This window comes from Alternaria triticimaculans, assembly GCF_023758025.1.
Source record: "Alternaria triticimaculans strain BMP 0046 chromosome Unknown scaffold_10, whole genome shotgun sequence".
Classification (NCBI taxonomy): Eukaryota; Fungi; Ascomycota; class Dothideomycetes; order Pleosporales; family Pleosporaceae; genus Alternaria; species Alternaria triticimaculans.
Genome location: NW_026055967.1, coordinates 811080 through 835753, shown reverse-complemented (window position 1 = coordinate 835753; position 24674 = coordinate 811080). Strand labels below are relative to the sequence as shown.

The 24674-nt window shown below is 53.8% G+C and overlaps 7 protein-coding genes across 7 annotated transcripts; 4 read left to right on the top strand and 3 right to left on the bottom strand.

Annotated features, from left to right (window-relative positions):
- Positions 1-248: 248 nt before the first annotated feature.
- Positions 249-1777, top strand: J4E78_007138 (uncharacterized protein; the record flags this gene model as incomplete). The annotated part of the gene is made up of 3 exons (XM_049367746.1): positions 249-254; positions 287-486; positions 535-1777. 3 exons carry the CDS (start codon positions 249-251, stop codon positions 1775-1777), a joined length of 1449 nt encoding a protein of 482 aa, XP_049220716.1.
- Positions 1778-3439: 1662 nt separating this feature from the next.
- On the bottom strand, positions 3440-4990 carry J4E78_007137 (uncharacterized protein; the record flags this gene model as incomplete). Its single annotated transcript, XM_049367745.1, has 5 exons — positions 3440-3651; positions 3706-4069; positions 4117-4431; positions 4486-4674; positions 4985-4990. 5 exons carry the CDS (start codon positions 4988-4990, stop codon positions 3440-3442), a joined length of 1086 nt encoding a protein of 361 aa, XP_049220715.1.
- A 603-nt stretch (positions 4991-5593) lies between these two features.
- On the bottom strand, positions 5594-7875 carry J4E78_007136 (uncharacterized protein; the record flags this gene model as incomplete). The annotated part of the gene is made up of 2 exons (XM_049367744.1): positions 5594-7318; positions 7369-7875. 2 exons carry the CDS (start codon positions 7873-7875, stop codon positions 5594-5596), a joined length of 2232 nt encoding a protein of 743 aa, XP_049220714.1.
- Positions 7876-8700: 825 nt separating this feature from the next.
- On the top strand, positions 8701-11016 carry J4E78_007135 (uncharacterized protein; the record flags this gene model as incomplete). Its single annotated transcript, XM_049367743.1, has 1 exon — positions 8701-11016. The coding sequence occupies one exon, from the start codon at positions 8701-8703 to the stop codon at positions 11014-11016; it is 2316 nt and encodes a 771-aa protein (XP_049220713.1).
- A 3914-nt stretch (positions 11017-14930) lies between these two features.
- Positions 14931-15462, bottom strand: J4E78_007134 (uncharacterized protein; the record flags this gene model as incomplete). The annotated part of the gene is made up of 4 exons (XM_049367742.1): positions 14931-15176; positions 15270-15300; positions 15367-15384; positions 15455-15462. 4 exons carry the CDS (start codon positions 15460-15462, stop codon positions 14931-14933), a joined length of 303 nt encoding a protein of 100 aa, XP_049220712.1.
- Positions 15463-18609: 3147 nt separating this feature from the next.
- On the top strand, positions 18610-21440 carry J4E78_007133 (uncharacterized protein; the record flags this gene model as incomplete). Its single annotated transcript, XM_049367741.1, has 2 exons — positions 18610-20733; positions 20778-21440. 2 exons carry the CDS (start codon positions 18610-18612, stop codon positions 21438-21440), a joined length of 2787 nt encoding a protein of 928 aa, XP_049220711.1.
- Positions 21441-23500: 2060 nt separating this feature from the next.
- J4E78_007132 (uncharacterized protein) lies at positions 23501-24145 on the top strand (the record flags this gene model as incomplete). The annotated part of the gene is made up of 2 exons (XM_049367740.1): positions 23501-23689; positions 23747-24145. The coding sequence occupies 2 exons, from the start codon at positions 23501-23503 to the stop codon at positions 24143-24145; spliced, it is 588 nt and encodes a 195-aa protein (XP_049220710.1).
- Between the last annotated feature and the right edge of the window lie 529 nt (positions 24146-24674).

Here is a 24674-nt window from a genome sequence, read left to right as displayed (position 1 = left end):
CGCGATATCGCTCTTACTCATCGGTGATATCTTCGTCTTTTACTGTCTTACCTTTTCATTCGATATACGTCGTGTTTGTGGTGTGGCAGAGCTCACATCTACGCGTCGCGTCTCCCCGCATTAGCTCCCCGCAGTGTCAACACAGCTATACGGTGTCTTTCTTCCGACAACAACTATTGTGACGACGACCACGATGGCGTCTCTCGCTCGCACTGCTGGGCGTCTTCGAGCCCCAGCTTTCCGTACGAATGCCCGTGTGACCTCAAAGGTACCAATTGCAGCACAGAGAAGACATGCTTCTGCTGCAGCAGCCGCCGTTGCAGACAGCGGCGAGCATTCTTTCTTCCCAGATGAGCCTCGACAGCCGACTGTCAAGACTCAAATACCAGGTCCGGAGAGCAAGAAGGCTATCGAGAGACTAAGCAAGGTCTTCGATACCAGAAGCTTGAACATGATGGCCGATTACTCGCAAAGCTATGGCAACTAGTAAGCTTTACATCAATTCCACAGGGGAGATAGACTGACATCTTCCAGCATCGCAGACCTCGACGGCAACGTGCTCCTCGACGTATACGCCCAAATCGCGTCCATCCCCGTAGGCTACAACAACCCGTCCCTCCTGCTCGCCGCCACCTCCCCCGACATGGCCTCCGCCATCATCAACCGGCCGGCACTAGGAAACTTCCCGCAGCACGACTGGGCCGACATCCTCGAAACAGGCATCCTATCCGTCGCCCCCAAAGGCCTCAACCAAGTCTTCACCGCGCAAGCCGGCTCCGACGCCAACGAGCTCGCCTACAAAGCCGCCTTCATGTGGAAGCGGCAACAACAACGCGGCGGCATCGACGCCGACTTCTCCGCCGAAGACATATCCTCGTCCATGAACAACAAAGCGCCCGGCGCACCCGACATGTCGATCCTCTCCTTCAAAACCGGTTTCCACGGCCGCCTCTTCGGCAGTCTATCAACCACGCGCTCCAAACCCATCCACAAGCTCGACATCCCCGCCTTCGACTGGCCGCAAGCCCCGTTCCCCGTTCTAAAATACCCCCTCCATGAACACGAAGCCGAAAACGCAGCAGAAGAGCAACGCTGCCTCGACGAAACCGAATCCATTCTCCTAAACTACCACTCCCCACCCGCAGCCGTGGTAATCGAGCCCATCCAATCCGAAGGCGGCGACAACCACGCCACACCCTTTTTCTTCCGCGGCCTGCGCGCCCTCACCAAGAAACACAACGTCCTCCTCATCGTCGACGAAGTGCAAACGGGCGTCGGCGCGACCGGCAAGTTCTGGGCGCATGAACACTGGGGGTTGGACGCGCCGCCTGATATGGTTACTTTTAGCAAGAAGGCGCAGACGGCGGGGTATTACTTTGGTGATAATGCGCTTAGGCCGAATAAACCGTATCGCCAGTTTAATACTTGGATGGGTGATCCGGCGAGGGCTATACTCTTCCGCTCTATCATTCAAGAAATTAAGCGTATGGATCTTGTTAACAACACTGCTGCAACGGGGGATTATCTCTTTGCGGGTCTGCAGAGGTTGAGCGAGAGGTTCCCGCAGGAGATTCAGAATCTGAGGGGGAAGGGACAGGGCACATTTATTGCGTTTGATAGTGTGAGGAGGGATGAGGTGCTCAGGAAGGCGAAGGGTGAGGGTGTCAATATTGGGGGGTCGGGAGAGAGGGCAGTGCGGTTGAGGCCTATGCTGATTTTCCAGAAGCATCACGCGGATCTTTTGCTGGAGAGGTTGGAGAAGGTTTTCCATTCTTGAGACACTGTATAAGTCATGGACTTGTGGACCTGCGATGACGATGTGAAGGATGAGTAATGGCCTGGGATGGATAAAGCGGAGCTCAAAGGCGTTGAATAGTCGTATCTGGTCTTTTGATAGGAAGTAATGACGATGATGCTCAATATCTATCGAGTTCTTGTTAGTAAACACTGAACTTTAGTCTCGATATCGTGTAGCAGACTTCGGGCATCTCCGAGATCTAGAACCCATCGACCTTCATCAAGACATACCTTCCCAAAGCAGATTACCAACTTCTTCAATACCAACTGTCTCGGAATCTTCAGAGACGCGAGGACCGGAGGTAAGGAAACCGCGCTAGTTAACCCCGCCAAAAGTTTCGCGTCAAGATACCTCGGAGCTCCAACACTGCGACACGAAAAATCAAGACGCGCGCACACCCACACGCCCTCGATATGGCGCCAATAGCTACCCAGACGGCTCATACGACGTCCGCGACCGCCGAACCAAACACCTCAACATGTTCAAACGCGCCCATCCCCGACGACGCAGACACAGCCCTACCCGACGCACCTCCCGCCCCAAATACACCAAACGCTAAAAAACGCAAACGCAAAGACAAGCCTTCCGAAAAACAAAATCACATCCTCCACCAGACCACATTCCGAAAAACCAGCTGGAGTTACTTCCACCTCATCCTCCTCACACCAGGAACCGCTTCTTTACCTCCCACCTCCTCCACCACCCCAACCAACCCATCTCCTCCCACACCCACACCCACACCCTCCCCCTCCCTCTCCCCCCTCCTAACCTCCACCCTCCTCACCGCCCCCCTACGCGCCTACCTCGGTACCACCGGCACCGCGATCCCCATCGACACGCTCAAGATACATGGACGGGAAGTGTGGGTGCGGATTCCGCGGCAGGATGCGCGTGGGTTCCAGGCGAGTCTGAGTGGGTGGGTGGGGAGTTGTGAGGGGGATGAGGTGCCTGGGGTTGAACAAGGGGTGGGACAAGGACAAGGAGCAGGGAGGGTGGGTGTGGCGTGGAGGGTTGTGGCGGAAGGGGGGGTGTTGGGGTGTTTGGGAGGGAGTGGGAGTGGGGATGGAGGGGATTTGTTTGGGTGAGGGGTGGTCGAGGGGTTTATGAGGATGATGGTATAGAAGAATTGAATGGGCATGGTGGTGCGCGGCGACGGCTATGTGGAAAGATTTGCGCATAGCTAGGGGGAAGAGGGCGAATAGCGCGGTTGACAAGGAAAAGAGACATGTCGGATCGCCAATCCTCGATACGCCCCCGAGACGCGCAGTCACCGGCCCCCGAACGACAAAGATGCCAGGCGAAGCGAAGAGAGGCGAGGAGCGAAGACGGATACGGTAATCGAAATCGAGATTACGATCAGGCCTACCCATCAAGATGAGTCCCGATGCCAAAGCGCCACGGACACTGCTATGCCAAATCACCAGAAGAAAACAAAACAGGACTCAGGAAGAGAACAAAGATTATTGAATCTACACAGTTCAGAAAGGTATCTCTAGCAAGACCAAGACACGATGTTCAAAACACTGAACATCGTCCGTTCCTCTCTCTCATCGCCATACCGCTATACCGCAATCTACCCAAGACCCGTGTATCCTTTATCCAAGCACCGCGCAACGATTCGGCCGATCGAGTGCGATGGATTTACTGCCAACCCGGCTGAGGAGTGTGGTGAGTCGGCGGGCCTCCGTACCCAGCCTGATGGCCGCCAGGTGGAGGAGGGTACTGTTGGCCGCCTCCGTATTGGTTGGCGTGCGTGGGAGCACCGCCGTACTGGTTGTGCTGGTGGTTATCGTAGTTTGCGGCGCCGCCGTAGGGGCCGGTTGGTGCGCCGTATGCCGGACCTCCGTAGCCAGCTAGATGAATGTTAGTTCTTACGTCTTTCCCTTTCGCGGATGCATTGTTTATACCTTGTTGTCCGTAGCCGCCTGGTGGACCGCCTGCCGGTGGTCCTTGACCGTAGCCTGGTGCTGGGCCACCGTATCCTGACTGTCCACCGAATCCAGCTTGCGAGCCGTAGCTTTGGTGCTGGCCGTGTTGGCCGTGCTGTTGCTGCTGGGGCGGAGAGTGTTGTCCGCCGTAGCCTCCGTGGGCTTGACCCTGACCGTATTGTTGTCCAGGACCGGGAGAGGAGTAACCGTGGCTTGGAGCGCCGCCGCCGTATTGACCGCCTTGAGCGCTGGGGTTGTAGGACGTTGGCGGCGCGGTGCCGGTGTAGGTGCCGCCTGACGAGGCACCGGAGTAGCCGTAGTCGCCGTTGTTGGGCTTGTTGTGCTAGATGTTGTCAGCGCCTTTCTTTGAGTCGAGGCTCATGTCCATACCGATGATCCTCCACCAAGCACGCTTCCAAGCATGCCTCCAAGACCACCACCACCGCTCGATGCGTGGCCAGCGCTGCCACCATGTTGACCTCCAGAACTTCCATGCTGCTTCCCACCACCTAGCAGACCACTAGCCAGCTGTCCAACAAGCTGTCCCGCACCACCGCCACCAGAGTGACCCCCAGAAGAACCACCATGTTGTTTTCCACCTCCGAGGAACGATCCAGCGAGTTGACCAACGAGGTTTCCCGAGCCACCGCCGCCATGTCCACTATTGCTCTGCTTGTTGCCCATGAGCGCGTTCATCGCAAAGCCCTATTCCCATTGTCAGCCAGCGCCCGATTGATGCCCAAGTAGCATGTCGCGTACACCCAATCCACCTGCCCTGTCGCCAGTCGGGCCGTCGCCCATGCCTCTTTGTCCGTCGCCTGCATCGGGGCCTGAGGTGCCGGGGACGTTGTATGGGTTTGTCTGTTGCGCGGGTGTGCTGTGGGACGAGGAGCCGCCGACGGGCGCTTCGCTCGTGGGCAGTTCCCATTGCGAGACGCCGGTGCTGATCTGGACATCTATCGCTGTGGTGTCAGTATGTTTTGCTTCGTTCGCGGGTCGAGGCGTGGTGAGAGATAAATCGCGCGATGATGCGGCCAAGGCTACGTACAGTAATACTTTCGGGATCTGTGGTGTATGTTAGTTTCGTGTCGCGGGGCATTTGGTGCGAAGGCGGGGCAGCCAGCGTGTCTTCTATTGTGCTTGGAAGAGATACGTACGAGTTATCCCACTGCGCTATCCAGCCAGCGGGCAGCTTAGGAAGCGTAGGGTCGGTAGGGCCCGAGTCTGGCGAGACAGGCGGGATGGGAGGTGTGGGTACCGCCATGTCGTTGGTGTGGAGAGCAGGGGACGGCGGGGTACAAAGGGGGGATGCGAGAGGAAGGGAGGAGGAAGAATATAAGAGAGGTTCAGTATAGGAAGAGAGGCGGCCGGAAATATCAACACATCGCAGCCAGCGGTTATATGACAGGAGTGCGAGCAGCAATGGGCGGGTGGTCCTTGTTAGCGGTCATGGTGGGGATTGGCCAGGATGCTGGGACGCTCTGCGAGGCTGTGCACTTGCGCAGTCACTCGAGTGACGCATGTCTCGCGTGCGAATGTGTTTCTTCAGCTGCCTTGCATCGCTGCGATCACAAACAAGCTAATCACATTCACACGGCAAACCCGATGATCGCTTGGCATGGCTGGCTTCTACATGTGGCTGAGACAGCTGCCAAACGGTTCCCAGAGCCCGACCTTTGCGCCCGATGCAACCCAATACTAACACACGGATATCTCAATAACCAACCACATAAACGCCTCCCTAATGCATAGTTCCTGTCTTGATCCGAGCATGAACCCCAAAGCCCGACGCCTGTCATATCTGTACAAGACGTCACACTCGCACCTGAAACCCAAACACCCAAGATTACTCCTTAATGAAAGTGGATCACCACGCATACCCGCCTCCATCGTCATTTTCGTTATCGTTGCCGTTCCACTCCTCATCCCCACTGGGCTCTGCATCAAGGAAATCGGCCTCGTTGAAGATTTCCTCGCGTGGTCGGAAGTTGTCGATGCGGAAAATGACGGTGTGGCATCGACCTTGCACAAAAGACTCTTCTTCATCTGAAGCCGCCTCCTCCTCCGAGGCAGCCTCTTCGTTGGACTCCTCATCGTAGCTTAGAGCTGCTTTTGAGCGAGAACGAAGACGCTTCGAACCCCAGCCTTCATCCTGCTTCTGCACGCGTGATGGTACCAGAGGAACGTCACTTTCGCTACCATCGGCATCGTCTGCCATGACCGGGTCAGCCTTCTCTGCCATTTCTTCAGAGACGCCTTCAATGAAAGAGTCCACCTTGTCCCCGTCGTCGCCGCGAGCCTTCCATTCTCTAAAGGCTCTGAGAGACGCAAGACTGGGATCAGGTGTTTCCCACTTTCTGGCAAAGACCTTTCTGAACTTGGCAGTCCACTTCTGTCTGAACTCGGCTCTCTGCCGCCAGTCCGTGTCCACCATTGCGATGATAGTGATCTCCTGGAGCCGGGGCAATTCTTCAGCAGAGTTTATAAGCGAGCTGAAGAAGTTGTCCGCAGACTTCGAATTCCAGTTCCGCAAGTACTGGCAGTCAAGGGTACGGAGTGATGTTGGCCAGGTAGGCATTTCGTTCTCGCCAAGAAGCGTCTCGTAGAGAGGCTCGTTATCCGAGGACATGACAAGAGAGCTGTAGTAGGTAGCATCCATTCTGAGGACCTCGAGCTTAGGGCAAGAACGCTTCAAGTCGACTAGGAATGACATGTCTAGAGCCTGGTTATGATTGAGAGTTAGTTCCTCGAGGTGAGAGCCATGTGTGGCCAGAAAAGCCTGGAATGCATCAGAGAGTAGCTCGCCGCAGTTGATGATGCTGAGACTGGTGAGATCAGTGGGCAACAATGGAAGCAGACGCCCGCTGACAACACCACAAGTCTCAAAGGATAAGCTTCTGAGATTAGGGAGCACAGCCAGCGCAGATGCCAGCAATTCTTCTACTGTAGGTCGACCGTCATCCTCTTCCGGGTCCTCGCGAACAACTTCGGGGTGGAACTTGACGAGGGACACATCGCGGAGACTCTGAAATGCGGTTCCTTCGTGGATGGTCTTGATCCATAGAGGTCCTTGACTACAGAACGTGCTGTTCCATCGCCAACTTCTCAAGCGGAGGCTAGTCTGGCGAAGTGCATCAAAGAGCTCGGCAGGATATACCCAGCGCCGAAGTCGCCTAAGCCGCGGGCGAAAGGGTGGCCGGTCCATAGGATCAAAGATGTCAATTTCCCGCAGTGTCGTCAGTGACCGGACCAGGGCCGCAAGATCGGCAGCGCTGTTTGCGTGATCCGTCAAAGCAGTCATCTGTGTAGCATCCAGCTCCAATCTTTTGACCATGACCCGATAGTCATCGTGGGCCCCTGGTGGAGGAGTGATGAGATGGTGAACGAGGTCTTTGCGCGTCTGTCTGATGGCGAATATGGGCGGGTTACGGTACAGAGCCGTCAGAGCCGGTTTTGTGAACGTTGAGCACATCCTGGCCATCTGCACAAGCCACGGTATCGCTGCGGTAGGCTTCATGTTCTCGTCGTGGAGCGGATGGGAGGCGTACACGAAGATCTGGAGGAGTACGTGATATGGCAGGGAAGCCCAGGCCTGAATATGAGAATTAGCATTGATCGATCCATCAGGTATAGAAGACATACCGGCTTGTGTCCATCAGAGGGGATAGTCGTCTTGCGCTCGACTTGAGCCTCGTTATTCGGCTTCAGCGGTGCGCCTATGACAGCTTTTCGCCGCGATCTACTCCTTTTGGCGCCTCCTGTCTTCTCTGGTCGGGGTGATGGCGCTGCAACTGGACGCGACCTTGTCCTCACTGTCATGACGCGCTCATCCTCCAGCTCGAAGTCGGCATCGGGATCCTCTTCGTCTTCCTCGTCTGAGCTGACATCTTTGTATGATATTCGTGGGGCACCTCGAATCCGTGAGCTGCGTGAACCGCGTTGCTGTCTGATAGGGGCAGGTTCTGGCGGAGAGTGGTCGCTTTCGCTGGCGGCTTCATCGTCGGCTGTGGGGCGGCGAGTTGATCGTCGAGTAGGGACAGTGCGCTTTCTGGTCGTCTGCTCATAGCCGGAGCCTTCGGAGAGATCTTCGTCGCTGCTCGGCTCTTTATACGAGACTGCGCCGCGTTTGCGCTTCAGTGTGACGGCCATGTCGCACAAGGTAGGGTCCAGTGACTATGGGAGGCCAGCTCGCAGACTGATTGGCTGTGAGTCCTGCCTATAAGGGGCTCCTAAGCCCTCGAACGCAGTCGCGGAGGTGCATGGAGCAGGCCAAAGTGTGAGTCAGAAGTGTGAGGACTGAGAGTGAGTGTTGCGATAGTGAAATGTCGATGCATGCGGCCTTCGGAGGTAAGAGGATCAATGAGATCATCCGGGATCCGCCAGCCGATGCGGCTTAGCCCTGTCGCCCGTGCACGTGACACATGCCACAACACACCTTTGCCTGCACACACCCGTCAGGAGTGTGGGGTGTCCGTCGTGTTCGCATTGCTGCACGGTAAGGCTCGCAGATAGTTGCGATTCAGCATCTCGCCGGCTGAGCGCTGTCTGCTTGTGCGCTATCGCGTCGTCCCTGGTAGCCGTCGCGCGCCACAAACCTCTGCGAAACAACAAACACGAACCCCATCAACACAAGACATTCAACTCTTTGTCGGCCAGTTCCAAAGCAAAAAGAGCAATTGGCGTAATTGTTGCGCGTCTGGTTATATCGCGGGACAGACGCACGCAGGCCAGGGGCGTCAGACCGCTAGAAACAACAACAACCCTGCTTTCTCGCGATCTTCACTTTCGCGCCCAATCTCCATCTGCAACGCCGCTCTGAAGCCGCGCAGGACCGCAGCAAACTCCATCTTCTCTCACCTGGCCCCACCAAATGTGCGCCATCACCACACATTCTCGGTTGCTGTAGGATGCAACTGAGCAACCAATCAATTCTGTAAGAACCATAGTTTCTCAACAAATGAGACATCCTCTAACATGCATGCGCACCGGCAGAGCATGCTAGAACGGCGAGACAGGTTTTTCGGCAACATCATCTTCTACGACTACCTGTACAAGACGAAGAGATTACCGTTCCTGGAGCGAAACCGGAAACAAGCGCAGCAGGGCCTCTCGCACAGCCAAAACGAAGATCAGTACTCACAGACAGGACCCCGCTTCCGCTCCCAGTGGCAGCCTCCATCCTGGGATCTACTAGACGATATGATCTCAGAAGAAAAATCTGGGGGATCCTTCGTTCTTGAGGTGCACAGTATCCGGCCGCTGAACGCCCCAGAAGCTTCTCAAAATGGTCGATCGAATGATCCAGCGCGGAAAGTGCGGAATATTCTACGCTTAACGACCTCTATCAAAACGTCAATCGTTTCATCGACAACCATGCCCACCTGCAAGAATCCCCCAGATCAGGAGGCAACACTGCGAGGATTCGATAGATCAGAAAAGGAAGCTTCAATCGAAGTGGAGCCCATTGTCATTGATCGCGAGAGTTGGTACACTGATCCTACCAAAATCGATGATAACGATATTCACATGATTATGCTGAGTATCAATTTCGAAACTCACGACAACGTCAAGGACCTATACGATTTCATGGGCGTCAAAATCTCGGATGCATCAGCTCGTCTTTCCACGTCGTATGGGAACATCTTCGATGTCCCACAGGGAAGGATAACCTTACCACTGAAATCATCTGGGAAACAGCTCGGTATCGGGCTAGAAGTCAGTATGCATTGGATCCCGCTCAAAAGAGACTCGGTCTTAACGAGCTACAACCGTCATCTGAAAAATTCTATGCAGCCACCCAGCTCATATCCTACACCACCTCTCGACATGGAACCCCGCTACAAACTCACATTTGTGTATGGGAATGATACTCTTGAACGATCAGAGCTCGTGTGCCCGCATTGCTCGAAGAGAAAAACCACTGACATTGACGATCTCAAGATGCATCTCATAAGTTGGCACGACTATTTCGATTACCAGGTCTTCCTTGAGCAGGTCGACGAGCACGGGGTGGAGCACTGGCGATTCGAGAGCGAAGTGGCGAATTACAGAACAGACCAGCGTCAACGTGCAAGCGACAACGCCGACGAACCTTATGATGTGCGCGTACTTGCACCACCCAAACCGTTCGACAGACGAAGATTCTTGGCAGGCGATAACGAGTTTGAAAGAGCTGCGAGGCTTGGGAAAGCTACCAGAAACGCGAGATCGAAACTTGCCCCAAGTGGTCAGCAAGTCGCGCCTGCACCCAGGATACGTAAACCTCCAGACCAAGTGCAGTCTAGGCCACAAAGGGATAAGAAGAAATACATTGTACCGACACCGCCGAAAGGTATCACTTTCTTCCGATCACTCAGCAGAAGACCTCTTCAGCCTGGCGAAGAGATCAGTGAGAGCGATGACGAGCTGGATGAAGAATGGCTGTATCGCTGGAAGCACGCAGAGATCGACAAAGCAAACCTATCAGAATCTGCCAGACAGTTCATAAAACTCTTCGATGACTTTATGCACGAAGAGAGCCTGCAATCAGACATACATGTTGGAGACGCCATCGTTCGGTTCGCACGGGAATGCGGTGTACGGATATGGCGGGACGGTATCGTGGGCGAATTCACACAAAAGCTCGATGAATTATTAGAGGAAGATATTATCTCCAAGGATGTACACAGCAAAGCCTTGGAGATAGTCAACGACCAGGAGACAAACATTCATGAAGCCAACGAGTTGTCTCAGCGTTTAGAACAACTCGACGTTCAAAACCAGGAGACGTCCGTCGGCTCGGCTGGGCTGAGAGTGCATACAAGATCTGCGCCGAAAAGGGACAGGAAGGGGAAGGGGAAGGCAAAAGCACCAGCTCTTGACGACTCCTTTGACGACGTTCTTGCCGACGTGTTAGGCGATATTGACAGGTCTTACTCAGCACTCAATGGCTACATGACTCCTACCACTCCAGATCCTGATGGCGATGTGGACATGAGCGAAGCACCGCCACACGTACCCGAACAACCACTGGATAAACCTCAAGATGAGGATGACGACCCGCCGTACGGCTTATGTTACTGTGGCCAAGATGCATCGGCGACACCAGGATCGGGTATCATCGCCTGTAATGACACCGTAAGGATCACAAACCCTATCATACCATTGTCAACTAACATCTCACAGGACTGCATACGACAAATCTTCCATTGGGCATGCGCCCAACAGGACACCCACTCAATAATACCAACCCACAAACCACGCGACTGGTCTTGCTCCGACTGCAAAAGTGATTGCGATATGGCGAGTTAGCTTCTCGCCGTCGAAGAATCCATGGCGCCGTAGCAAGGCATCCATCTCCTTGACTCTTACCTCGAGCATATATGGCGTTCTGGGAGGGGTGGTGAGCAATGAGCTTAGCATTGATATGTGTTTTCTGCCTTGGCAGACTATCATCCGTTTTCCCTTATCCTTTCTTGATACCACAGCATTTTTGGGTGGACTTTTACTTCGGCGTTTGATGTTGTGTGTGGTCGCTGCTTTGAAAGCGTGAGATGCATATTGCGAGCAAAGCGTGTGTGCTGATTTTCGAAGCTGAAATATCCTACCAATACCATCATTCAAAAGTTCTACACCTTCTCATACGCATCGGAGTTGTGCGCCGTCTGTACCTGCATACTGTACTCATTTAGTCTCTGAAAACGGAATATTGAATCTATGCACGTCATCACCCACACATAGTAATCTCATCATCGAAATGTCAAAGAAGTCGCACGCGACAACCGATCCCATGCCAACCCCTCACATATGCATGTATACAACCGCAACTATATTAACCCCATTTCCCTCATCCCTTGCTCGCCTAATATCTCCCGTCTTGGGCATATACCACATTACTACTACCTTGTCGATATTACCCTCTACAAGAATAATGCCACCGTCTAGTCCAGATCACCAATACCGCACCTTCGCCCAACTCCATCCATATCCATTGTCGTCGATATACGCAGCACACCCACTTACCTTTCCCAATCCTACCCGACTCGCCCAATCGAGCAGCAGTATAGATTGTTCCAATGCAGGAACGCGCAGGACCGACATCATCGCTCACGCACGCACGCGAGATGCAGGAACAAAGTGTACTTCATATACCCAATCTGCAATCGGCGCGCGCAGCTCGCATTTCGGATGCGGCAACCGAAGGTGAAGAATGAACCGAAGGCGACAGGGCTAAGCGGAAGAGAGCGCGAAGACGGCGATTTAATGAGATGGAGTGAGTGTGGTATAGGACGGTCCTGGCTATATGACGATCTGGGTAATATACGGGCGCGTCTATGGATATGGATGGGGATGGATCGCCTAGGTACTGTATGGATTAGGGATGGGGGGATGTGTTTCAGATGTAAGCGAGGGATTGACGACGGATGCGGGCGCTTCGATGAGAGATGGAAGGTAAATAGGTGTTGTAGATGGGAAGTGGATTGTAGAGGATAATAGCGCGCTTAGTATTTGTTTCGACGATGATGTGTTTCTACAAACATACTAAACTTTACATGTCGCGATAACCGCGCCTTTCTATCCCGCGCGCTTCAAACAACATCTCCCCATCTACCTAACCAACCACTCACACCCCCGCGCATCTCCCTTCGAGGAAACGAAAACGTCAAGAACGCCTGGCCCAAGCGTAAACCGCCCTATCCCTACCTTTACCTTCCCCCGTCCTTTCCTTCCTTCCTTCGCCTGTTCCTTCCTCCCTCATACAGTACCTTCCCTTTCCAGAGCTTCCAAGGCACGACCTTGCATACATATACAAGCCACCCGCTCGCACTCTCGCTCTCGCTCCGGAAAAAGCTCGCCCCAGAGAATAACGTGTATTGGCAATATCGCTGTCAGATGTGATTCAAAACACTGGCGTCATTGAGTGCGGCAGGGCCAGCGCGAAACTGAACACAACACCTGGTTGCTGGGACGCGGTTGTCACAAAACGTTTGTTTATATTTACAACGTTGGGATCTAGCACGGTAGGGTTAGTTAGACAGTCAGCCTCGTTCTATGCCGTTAGTGTTCATCGACACGGCAGACAAACCCGCGCCGTCGTGAATTTAGACAGAAACTCTCCAGAAGCCAGGAATTCGGTAAAGTGTGTTTTTTTTTTGACGTGTCGCATTCGCGTTGTGTAGCCCGTTGGACTAAGGGGATGATTAATTCCTTAGACCGAGGCTGGTAGTAGTAGCTGGAAAAGATGAGAAACGGCATTGGCATACTTGCTAGGCGCGATGTGGGGTAAAGGTTCGGTGCGTAAGATCTGATACGTTGCGGCCGAGATACTGGAGTTAAGGTTCCGTCATCCTCCATCGCATCCCCTGGTCCGCGCTTGTGTACAGGGAGTGTAGTGGTTGTTGTGTCAACGAACAAACCATTGCAAATGCGCAAGAGTGACATTCCAGAAATTTGATGGGCGTTTTTAGCCGCAATGTTTACCACAGGCTAAGTTGGTTGGACAGGCAATGGCTGTCTGCGTCTGCTGCTGCTTGCTCTGCAGTTTCGGTGTTGGGACTTGGTCGATGCGTGCATGCGTTGGCGTCATGTCGACTCCCCTTTCGTGCTGCAGCAGTAGTCTGCAGAGACAAGTGCGCAGCCGCAAACGCAACGCTGCAACTCGAGTCATTTCCTCACAAGTCTCTCAACCAATACTCATAGCTGGTTTTCTGCCGAAACACTTCCGGTGAAGATGGAGTAGAACGTTTGAGACTGTGGATGGCGATTGATTGTTAGGTGTGGAGGTTGTTTGGGAGGGCGCTTACATGCAGATTGCCGAATAGTTTTGCGCGCGGAGTAGCAATGGTACCCCTGCGTCGCGACCTTGTGTATGAGGTACGAGAACGGGCGATAGTAGTACCGGAACTCGTAGGGTATTCATAGGTGAAACAAGACCCGTTGCTCGTGTCGCGCGCCGCGCCTGGCGTCGCCTTACGCTGCCCAGTTCGGGATCCCAACCACTTCCTATGATGCCTTCCTGGTCAGCCTGCAGGAACTCGAATGTCGTGAAATGCTAGTACTCGCTAGATGAATGGACACCAGGATACGTACATTGACACGCAGGAGCGGTGTGCGACATGGTACGAGGGATGCTCGCTCAAAGCGATGGGAATAATGCGGACTGATTGGCCGTGGCCAAGTCTACTATTGATGCTGTTGCTAATAGGTGCTTTTTGTACAGAGGCCGTAATGCGGAACTGATCGGAAATCCATCTATCGTACACGTTGCGGAAAAAACAAGATGGCTGGCATAGGCGCCTTACTGCCGAAAGAGATACGAAAATACGAAACTCTTTAGTCGTGAAGATAGCGATACTAAGACATTAGGTAAAGGTTCGTCATATCTCAACTTTCGTAGTGTCGACATGCAGTCAATGAAGAAAGGAATGAATAAAGTATGGCAAAGAAATGGAGCTTGACAAGAAATGATGGTGTGTCTGGGACAAATGCCCCAGAGCTGCAATAACAACATGATCATGATCAATGATGCGCGCGCTTGACGAGTGATCATCAATGGTGGTAGCAAGCGTAAACGGCAGAGCGTACCTCCATGTGTCATGGCCATAGGTCATCGTGAGTGCGTAAGTAAAGTCGTTGACGGAACGCTTTCAAAACAGGATTACCGCCGTATGTTGCTTTTGGACGTAAGAAACGCTGTCATATGCCGACCGTGTCTTTAAATGAGTGAGGTGTTGTGGTTCGTGGTTGAGTCTCTTCGACCCCTTCCATGCGCACATCTCTGTCCCTGGATTCTGATGAAGTTGGCAAGGGCGCAGAGATAGGCGTGTATGTTGAATATGCTTGGCTGCGATTCGGGTCGCCGGACCCATATGCGAGGGGAGATTCCATTTCGCTGGTTGCGCGATGCTTCTCTAATTCCAATGGTGTTGGCCTTGTTCGTCTTCTCTTTCCTGATGAGGACTCTGACCCGTGGTCTACCCCGATTTGTTGCTGTGGTGTCATCGCGGGAGCCAGTTGGGAAGGCGCTGATGGCGGAGGTGTTCGATCGTGCGGCCGAGGGTCCGGTCCGAGTGGTGACGGTTCAGGTGGTGCCGTGATGGATTGTCTCCCCCTCCTAGGTGGTGGGTACACCTCGCCCCTCGCAGCAGCCTCTTGCGCTCTTTGTTGCGCCTCCGCTTTCGTAGGTCTTCCGCGTTTCTTCTTGTTCGCTGGTTCGCCAGATGGATTTATAGTAGATGTGTAGGCAGGGCCGGCAGGCATAAAATCTCCAGGGTAGGAATGAGGGGGTCGAGGTTGTAGTAGGCGGCCAATGGGCGTGGAGGCTTCTTGCTGATGGGGTCGTTTTCTCGAGAGGTCGGGCGCAGGATATACCATTGGGGCAGGTAGCTGAGGGCGTCGGTAATCTTGTCCAGGCGCGACGAAATTGGTTGCGAGACTGTCAAATGCCATCTGGCTGGAGCGAACCGATCGGCCTGCGTCGCGTTAGTATATTCTTCTTGCATGGAGAGTACGTATAATATCATAAGAATGAACGTATTTGCGAAAGCGCAGAGGACCAAACATACCAGGAGGTAAAGCCATGTCGTTCCATCGTGGCTGGATGTTGGCGTCGCGTATAAATTGAAAGAGAACGTGAGATGGTATGGGGGCCGCTTTTAGTACTTCAGCAAGTAAATATACCTGATGTGGTTGTATTAGTGACTTATTCATGGAGAATAGATGTGTTACAATGGGTGGGAGCGGTACGTACCTTTTCATGCTCTGCCCATGGTGGCTCGCGCGAGCTCGAGGGCTCCATGTCGTGATCCTCGATACGCTCAAAATACGCGAGGGCAGAGACCAAGAAGTAGCTACGGCAAAAGCTTGCTGTATGCAACCAGACTAATCGAGCATCGATCACAAGGCCGTAAAGTAAGTGGACCGGCGCGAAGAGCGACGCGCCCTCGCGCGCGGTTGTATAGCTGCGTCTACCAACAGAACAAACGAGAGTGCTGAAACGAAAGAGTAACGAGCGGTAGAAGAAGAGCACTAAAATCAAAGAAACCTGCGGCGGGCTCTGGTTGTCGATTTCATGCCAGCAGGCAAGAAGTGTGTGTCAAAAGGGACCACATGAGGCTGGGTCAAAATAATTAGGAGAGACAGCTTCCCGTGAGAGATTACTGGGGAGAGCCACCCGGTATGTTATACATTAGCGGCTTCTCTTCAAAGACGAATGGGACGCGACTAGTCCCCACACCCAGGACGCAGCTTCCAAGACTTCACGCACGGTATCTGTCTAAATCAGTACTTGTCGCAAATCGATAACGAGGACTACGTATGTAACCTAGATCTGGCGGCGCTTTACCCCATCTCGAAAGCCTTTGTGGATGTTCGAAAACGATTGCGCAAACCGATGAGCCAATCGCCTAGAGGGCAGGGCCAAGCCGTGTCTCACCAGCCCTGGATGGTTTAGCCTGAGACCAACGGCCCTTCCCTTGCAAACCAGTCCCCTGCCTTCCTTTTTCTCCATGTACGCTGCCGCCTTTTGTCTCGGGGGTTTGACAGTACCGTGTTGCTCCAGATGACCGCAAGCGTGCTCGCAAGGAGGCTGAACTGTCGCGACGCGCAGCAGCGCTGGTGTCCTGCACGCAATCTGGCAAGAACGGTTCAGCGCGGATCGTCATGAGCGCGTCGCGCCAGATGGGGCAGCGGAAGACGGCCTCGTCATCCCTGTCAACGGTGCGATGTGTAGTCTGTTCCAGGACGGCTGCGTGAAAGATGTGTATCCAGAGGCACAAACTTCGCAGCGGCGTAGCTTGACTCTTTCTTTCCTTCTTATACCTGGCGAGCGACCACAGGGCGCGCATGCATAGACACGTAGCACTCGCCTGGTGGTCTTCCTCACCGTATGCTACGCGGAGCCAGTCGAGACAGTCGACGATCGGGAGCGGGCCGCGACTCGGCATAGCCCCCAATGGCATTCACGAGCGTCCGCTAGATGCAAGTGTCTGCTCTCATGGCGCAGATGTGCCGCTAATTCGCAGCGAGTGACACTCTGGGCCGTGTAGAGGCGGAGGTTAGCCGGTGTGGCCAGGTCAGCTGTCGTGCCGGCGTCATGGGTGCTGCTGTGTAGGAGTTGTAGCCGTTCGGTGAAAGTTTGCGCTAGTATACTTGTGGAGCCGCGCAGCTTCGTTCGCTTAAGTAAGCCACCTGGATGCCATCGCCAGCGACATCGCGATGCGCCATTCGCGATCCTAGCTCACCCTGCTAGCAAGGTTAGTCTTTCGGAAAGATTGTCCGCGCAATTTGGACGACCCCAGCGCAAGCATGCATATCGATGCGGAAGTCGAGACTCTCCGACCCGCCAGCGACCTTGAGTCAGTAGCCCAGTAGAACTCCGACGTACCTTAGACATCAGCATATACCTCTGCAGTCTGTACATGCAACAATTGTATATCGCTGTTCAGCGCGGGTTCGCATCTTCCAAGGTTCAGTCACGTCGCGAACAAAGCCATTCTTTTTGAGAAATTGGGTTCGCGCTAGCTCTGTCCCAACCCTGGACCTCTAAAAAAGGAACGAAACATGCTGATTCCACGACCAGCCACACGATATATTCCGATGACTGAACATCCGGCATGAACCATCAAAGCTTGCGGTGACTGACCTGAGTCGTGGTAGACATACGTTGCTTTCAGGAGCTCCCGAGGTCTGCTCAACTCGTCGCTTCACCCTGGATCTTTTCTCGGCCCGTGAAGACCGTGTATCTCGGTGACTCGCGCATGTCACTCCGAAATCGAATGTATCCTGATACATCGGCCACTGCTCATTGCCCGTTAGCTGCGGCCGTGATGCTACTTCAAATCAACGGTGCTTACTTACGTCTATGTGTAGTCACATTTGCGTATATATTAGTTTCCTCATGTAGTAAAGATCCGTGCAACACGTTGGGCTTTCCCAGTCCGTACGTAGCAAGGACGCGTGACATGTATTCTTCGCGCCAAATGAGTTTGTGTAAGTGAGCACTCCCTTGGAACATCAAACGAAGTCATGATCCTTTGTCTTGATTGCCTGACTGATACCGACCTTCTGACACCACCTTAGTGATTCTACAAATCGCCAAGACTTCATATCCCGCGAAGTAGCTCCATAGTCCGATGTCCCAGCGTCTCGGCGGACCCGGGCAAAGCAGTTAATGGTCATGATCTCATCATCGTATTTTTCCAGTGGCATCGACTTGATAGAAACATGTGCGCGCGCCGATGGAAACATGGTCGGAGGGGCCCTGCATCACGGACTCTGGGAGGCCGAGGCTGGACCAATTGGCTAACGCTAGTTTTCGTCCGCATCTCCAAAGTATGAACCAGAATTCAGCGCATCGCGTCGCGCGAAGCACCACTCGAACACATCGTCCACTGACCGCATTCGCGTGCTCAGGCTTCCTACGCGACAACCGCGGACTAGAAAGAATTGCCTACCGTGCCGTCGTCGAGGCAAGAGCCCGGACCCGCGAAACGCCTGGCTGCGCCGACGGCTCCATCCCGCGTACCTTCATGGCGACAGCGACAGCGTCAGGGAAATACATACCTCCATAAAGCCCCTATTGCTCGGCGCATCGAGCGCAGTCTGGGCGCATAGCAGATCCGGCTCGTGTGCCGCCTTGTGTCTAGGGGAGGCGAAATCTTTGCTCCCGTCAGTGTCCAAGACGACCGACGCTCTTCTCCAGCAGTCGCCCTGCAATCAAGCGTGCTAGGAGCTGCATCTGGAGTGTTCGGTGTATGTTTGTCGCCTGGACTATGAGGTGAATAGGCTCGTGGCTCTTCGTGTGTGATATTGGACATCGGCCGTTAGCGTCCCTCTCATTGAGATTCTCGCGATCCTCCACCCTCTGCCTCAGCACCTTCCACCACCCCCACGCCTCTCAACGATATGTCGGACAGCGAGTCGGACCAAAACACGGCTCAACTCGAGCCGGAGCTACGCGAGATGAAGCTGGAAGGCGCGACCTCGGGAGGAGCAGGTGAGGGCAAGAGCACCACGCAGGTGAGGGTGGAGGGAGATGCGCTCGACCGCGCGTCCACGCCTCTCGCCATACCTCCCAGGCTCAAGACGCGATCCAAGTCTCAGTCGCCCATGGCAAAACACGAGCTCAATACTCCGTCACCCGGCAGCGCCCATGAAGAGATCGTGGGGGGAGATATTACGCTGAAGATGGAACCCGGCAAAGCCCCCAAGCTCTCGCGCTCCGCCTCCCAAAAAGTCGTCACACGCCCACCACCGCTATATCTCGACCTCCCCGATTCGACCGATGCCGCCAAAGAAACCTTCGTCGTCCTCCCAGAATGCACCTACGCGAACAAGACCATCGGCACGACCGACCCTGCGCTCGAATGCGACTGCCAGGAAGAATACGACTCCACAACCAAGACCAACCATGCCTGTGGCGAAGACTCCGACTGCATCAACCGCGCGACAAAGATGGAGTGCTTAGGCGACTGCAGCTGCGGTCGCAAGTGCCAGAACCAGCGCTTTCAACGGAAGCAATACGCAGACGTCACGGTTATAAAGACGGAGAAAAAGGGCTTCGGTCTTCGCGCCAACAAGAATATGGCTCCCGGCGATTTCGTCTTTGAGTACATCGGCGAGGTCATCGACGAGCGCACCTTCCGCCGCCGCATGGGCCAATACGATGATGAGGGAATCAAGCACTTCTACTTCATGTCTCTGACCAAGGGGGAGTTTGTAGATGCGACGAAGAAGGGTAACCTTGGTCGTTTTTGCAATCACTCGTGCAATCCGAACTGTTTCGTTGACAAATGGGTTGTTGGGGACAAGCTGCGTATGGGCATATTTGTCGAGCGCAACATCAAGGCAGGCGAAGAACTCGTCTTCAACTACAACGTCGACCGCTACGGCGCAGATCCGCAGCCCTGCTACTGTGGAGAGCCAAACTGCAGTGGCTTTATTGGTGGAAAGACACAGTCCGACAACGCGACAAACCTGAATAATGATACGATTGCGGCGCTCGGAATCGATGATGGTGTTGGTTGGGGTACGGCAGTCGCCAAGAAGCCCCGCAAGAAGAAGGCCAGCGAGGATGACGAGGAATACATCAGCGACTTGCAGCCACGCGAACTTGAAGAGGACGCAGTCAACAAGGTCCTGACAGCTCTGCGCAGCTGCGAAGAGAAATGGATTACTGTCAAACTTCTCAGCCGCATGCAAACCGACAACGAGAGAATCGGCCATCGCATTGTCCAATTTCACGGTTACGAGTTCTTGAAGACAACCTTGAACAAATGGAAGGAAGATCATAACGTTGTTCTGCAAATACTGGATATTCTACACAGGCTGCCGCGCATTACCCGCAACAAGATCCAAGACTCTGGAATCGAAGACGCGGTGAGCAAGGTGAAGGACTGCGGAGAGGAACGAGTAGAAGAGGCTGCGAAGAAGCTATTGACCGCATGGAGTAAGCTGGAGATTGGCTACCGGATACCGCGCTTGAAGAGAGATCCAAACGCTGGCACGCCAGCTCGTACCGAGAATCATTTCGAACGACGCGAGAGAGGCCGTGAGCGATCTAGGTCTAGGTCAAAGTCGCCGTCTACGATTGCACCCAAAGGTCCGTCTGCAGCAAACATCCCGTCCGGTCCTCGCGGCGTGATAAATGCGCCTCGCGGCCCAGCTGGCTTCTTTGCTCCTGCGCGACCAGTCATGCGACCAAGACCGTTCAACGCCCTACCCCAGGGTTGGTTCCAAGCAACAGCTGAAAATGGCTCGACATATTTCTACAACTCCAATGGCATCACACAATGGCAACGGCCGACGCAGCCTGCAGATGCCCCGCCTCCTCCGCCAAACAAAGCTAGAAGTGATACCCAGCTATTGCAAGACATCATATCCAGCATTACCTCGAACGGCACACCTACCGGGCCTTCTGCATCTACCACCCCACAGCCAGTAGCTAACGAGGATATGGAATCCAGTTCCGGTCGTGAAAAGTGGCGTACCCTGCCAAGAGAAAAGCAGGAGAAGGTGTATGAAGCGACAGTGAGTACCACCAATATTCCGTGAAGCATGTCTGACCCTCACAGCTTTCACCACATGTGATGACCGTGACAAGCCATTATCGCAAGAAGCTCGAAAAGACCGAGATCAAGAGACTTAGCAAGGAGGTGGCGCAGAAGCTTGTACGAGGCGACTACAAGTCCGGTCGCGTCAAGGACCCGACAGCCAAGATCAGTTCCAACCACGAGAACACCATCAAGAAATACGTAAAAGACTTCATGGATAAGGCCGTCAAGAAGAAGGAAGAGCGGCAGAGACTCAAGGCCGCACAAGGTGGTTCAAAATCCGACCTCACCAATGAGTCACCCAGCACTCCCCAGGCACCAAGCGGAGATGCCGACGACGCCTCTCCCACCGACTCCACATCCGACCTAAAGCGAAAGAGGGACGAAGAGACGCAATCCGGCTCACCAAAGCGAACAAGGACAAGTTCTGAAAACCAGGAATCAGCGCCGCCGCCTCCGCCACCACCCCCCGCAACCACCGATGTCGAAGAGACCCTCACGCCCATGGACGAAACCTCCACCCTATCCTTCCCCGACGCAACCGAGCGAAGTAACCTCGGAAACAAGCCATCCCTCCAACTAGACGGCTACGGCAGCCCCATGCAACTCGCAACACCTCCGACTAACGGTTCTGGTGATCAGCGGTCTCGACCCGTCAATGGAGGCCAACAACAGCGTTCATAGTATACGATGAAAGCAAGGTATACTTTATTCGAGTTTATGTATTACAGCTCTTTTCTCAGATTCTTATTCTTTGTAATTCTTCAGTTCGGAAGTCCAATACGTTCGTTCGACCACATGGCTCGGATGGGATAGTGCTAGCATCATATGGCGTTGGTGGGAAAAGACCAGTGGGGAGCTGTAAGGGGAATTGGGGATTCATTGGAGAGTGGTGGGATATGAAGGGGTGAAGATACGTATGTATTATGTTGGGAATTGGAATCAAGAGAGATATCTACATCCGTTCTCTGTATTGCGTATATGTATGTGACGGGGCCGCTGTTTATACGAGTGTAATTAAGTCGGTATCCTATTCATCGCCTGGTGGCTTTGTGGCGTACGCAAGGCAAGTTCAGCTCATGCCAGGTGACGTGCGAGGTAGCCAATACTTAACATGATCCAGACAGCTCAGCAAGCCTCATGAGCCGGTTAGGATGCCGTATCCAATCAAGCTTGCACTGTCGCAAGCCCATAAGCATGTTGTAGTATCTGCCCATAATATAACAAGGCATCGGGCCCCTCTTGCTCTTGCGTGCGCCGACCGTGTTGACTTCTCAGCCTTGCCAGCCTGCCCAACACCAAACACAATACAGCATGTCTTCGCGCATTCCACTCCTTTTCTCCTTTCTTGCACTGGCCTGCGCACAATCCTGTTTTTGGCCCGATGGTAGCGAGCGATCCGAAGGCACTAAAGAAAACTACCGCCCCTGCTCCAACGACACATCAGATCCGCTCAGCCACATATGTTGCGCGGTTTGGGACACGTGCCTTCCAAACGGTCTTTGCTATAATGGCGTGTACTGGCGAGAAACATGCACACTCTCAAACTGGGAAGCCGGAGGCTGCCAGGATCTGTGTACGGGTGCAGTAAGTTAAGAATCCGCATCTTGACTTGATAAACACGAACAGCTTACGACTATCCGCAGATAGAGCAACGCAAAGACGATGTACAGGTTACGCCATGTGATAATACCAGTACATCAGTCTATTGGTGCTGCGGCAATTCAAGTGCTTGCTGCAGCGATACCAGCCTCGCGAAATATCAGGTCGATGCTGTGTTTTTGGGCTCTTTCTCGACTTCTTCTCTTCCATCATCTGTCTCATCTTCTCTTCAATCCTCCACCAACAGTCCTCTTGTGACAAGCTCTTCCAGTTCACCCAGCCCTTCGCCCACCGCATCAGCCTCGAACAATGACAACGACGCCCTATCGACAGGTGCGAAAGCTGGGATTGGTGTGGGCGCAGCTATCGGGGTCATCGCGCTGGTTACCTTGGGCGTCTTCATCGGAAGAAGGACGCATAAGAAGAAGAAGGATACGAGGGTAGAAACAGGATACGGCGAGCCGGCCAAGGGAGTATTACCACCAGTTTATGAACACGATGTCCCGGTTATGCGAGGACCGGCGGAACTGGTTGGGGACCAGATGCAACCACAGGAAGTGCCTGGTAATACTCGTTGATTCGTTGTAGAGTTGTTTCCTGGAAGTGAAGGCGCGTGCTACAAAATGAGTGCTTTAACAGAGTGCAGAGACGAGCTGCGGCTAAGCGCGAAGTAGCACAGAACTAAGAGTTCATATCGAAGCTACACACTATGATTACCTTTACTGCATACCTAAAGTCGTTTACTCTTGTCTTCCCATGTGTGTAGTGTCTGAGTGACGACGGTGATATTCTGGAGCTAGCACTTGGCCCCTGTCCATCGCGTATCTCATGCGTGTCATAAAAACGTCATCTCTACAATCGTACCACAACGGCGATCCAGCATATGTTTTCGGATGCACACCCGCATTAACTAACCCAAGAAAGCATACCGAGACCAGTTGCAACTATTTGGCTGCGTAGTCACGAGAGCGGATCGTTCCCGAAAGCGATAATGCATGATGCGTGAACACTCGTAATGCGCGCTTTGCTCCGGCATATGTGGCTGCTGGTAGGTATAATACATGAGCGAAACACATCGCGTTGATATTGCAGTAAATTCCAAGTGCCTTTTGCCTTACCATAGTTCTGAAAGAGAAGACAAGATGGCGAACACAAAAGCAACAAAGCAAGCTCTACTCGAGCACAAAGTCATACCAGACGTCCTCCCCGACACCATCAACCCCTCCTACAACCTAATTCTAGAATGGCCAAACGCCAAACTCGACACACCAGGCAAAGAACTCAAAAATGCCGACACGAAAGAAGAACCAAAAGTTTTCATCGACCCTGCAGTAAGCAAGCAGTCTCAATGATCCTACACACTACGTCAACTAACATCGCACACCCAGCCCACCTCGACCCTAGATAACCTCGTCTTAATGATGGTCGACCCGGACCTCATGACAAACAACGACACAACCTTCGGCCAAGTCCGCCATTGGCTCATCACAAACCTCTCCAGCGAACCCTCAGGAAGCCTCTCCTACTCTACCGCCGCTATACGCTCCCCCTACGTACGCCCCGCTCCCCTCCCCAACTACATCTCCCCGCGCCCCCACCGCTACATATTCGTCCTCGCACGTAGCGCCAGTACGATCGAAGTCCGCCCGGAGGATCTTCGTGAGATGCAGAAGGGGTATACGGCTGCGGTGCAGGGGAAACAGGGTAAGATGCAGGATTTGAAGGATCGGTGGGGTTTAATGCGTGGAAGCTGTGTGAGGAGAAGGGGTTGGAGGTGCTGGCGGTGAATTTTATGAGGGTGGGGGGTACGCTGGAGAGTAGTGTTGCTAATGCGGGGATGATGGCGCAGGCGGTTGGGGATAAGGTTGTGGGCGTGTAGGTAACGTAATATGTTGGATATCTAGAAGAAGAAGATACGTGAAGAAGAATTCGGTAGACTGATGCATTTCCCGTCAAAACTACCCTCTCCTTCATCTCATCCCGTCCCATCCCATCCTATCTCACTTCCTCTCCTCAAAAACCTCAACAACCACCTCCCCACCCCCAACCCTCCACGTCTGCGTCATCTTCGGACGGAACCCGCCCCCCTCCCTCTCACTCTCCTCCTTCGCCCGCTCCCTCACAACCTCATCATCAGCCTTGATCCTGGCAAAGACATCGCTGCCCCAAGGGTTCGCGGGAGGCGGTGACCGTGCACTACCGAATACAGCGCCTTTAGCAGGCTGCGCGCGGTAGCTACCAGGGCTGGTTTGCCGACTACGCGGAGCGCGGAGAGGATCGACTGCTTGGGCGGTGGGGTGGGTTGCCGCCGACGTT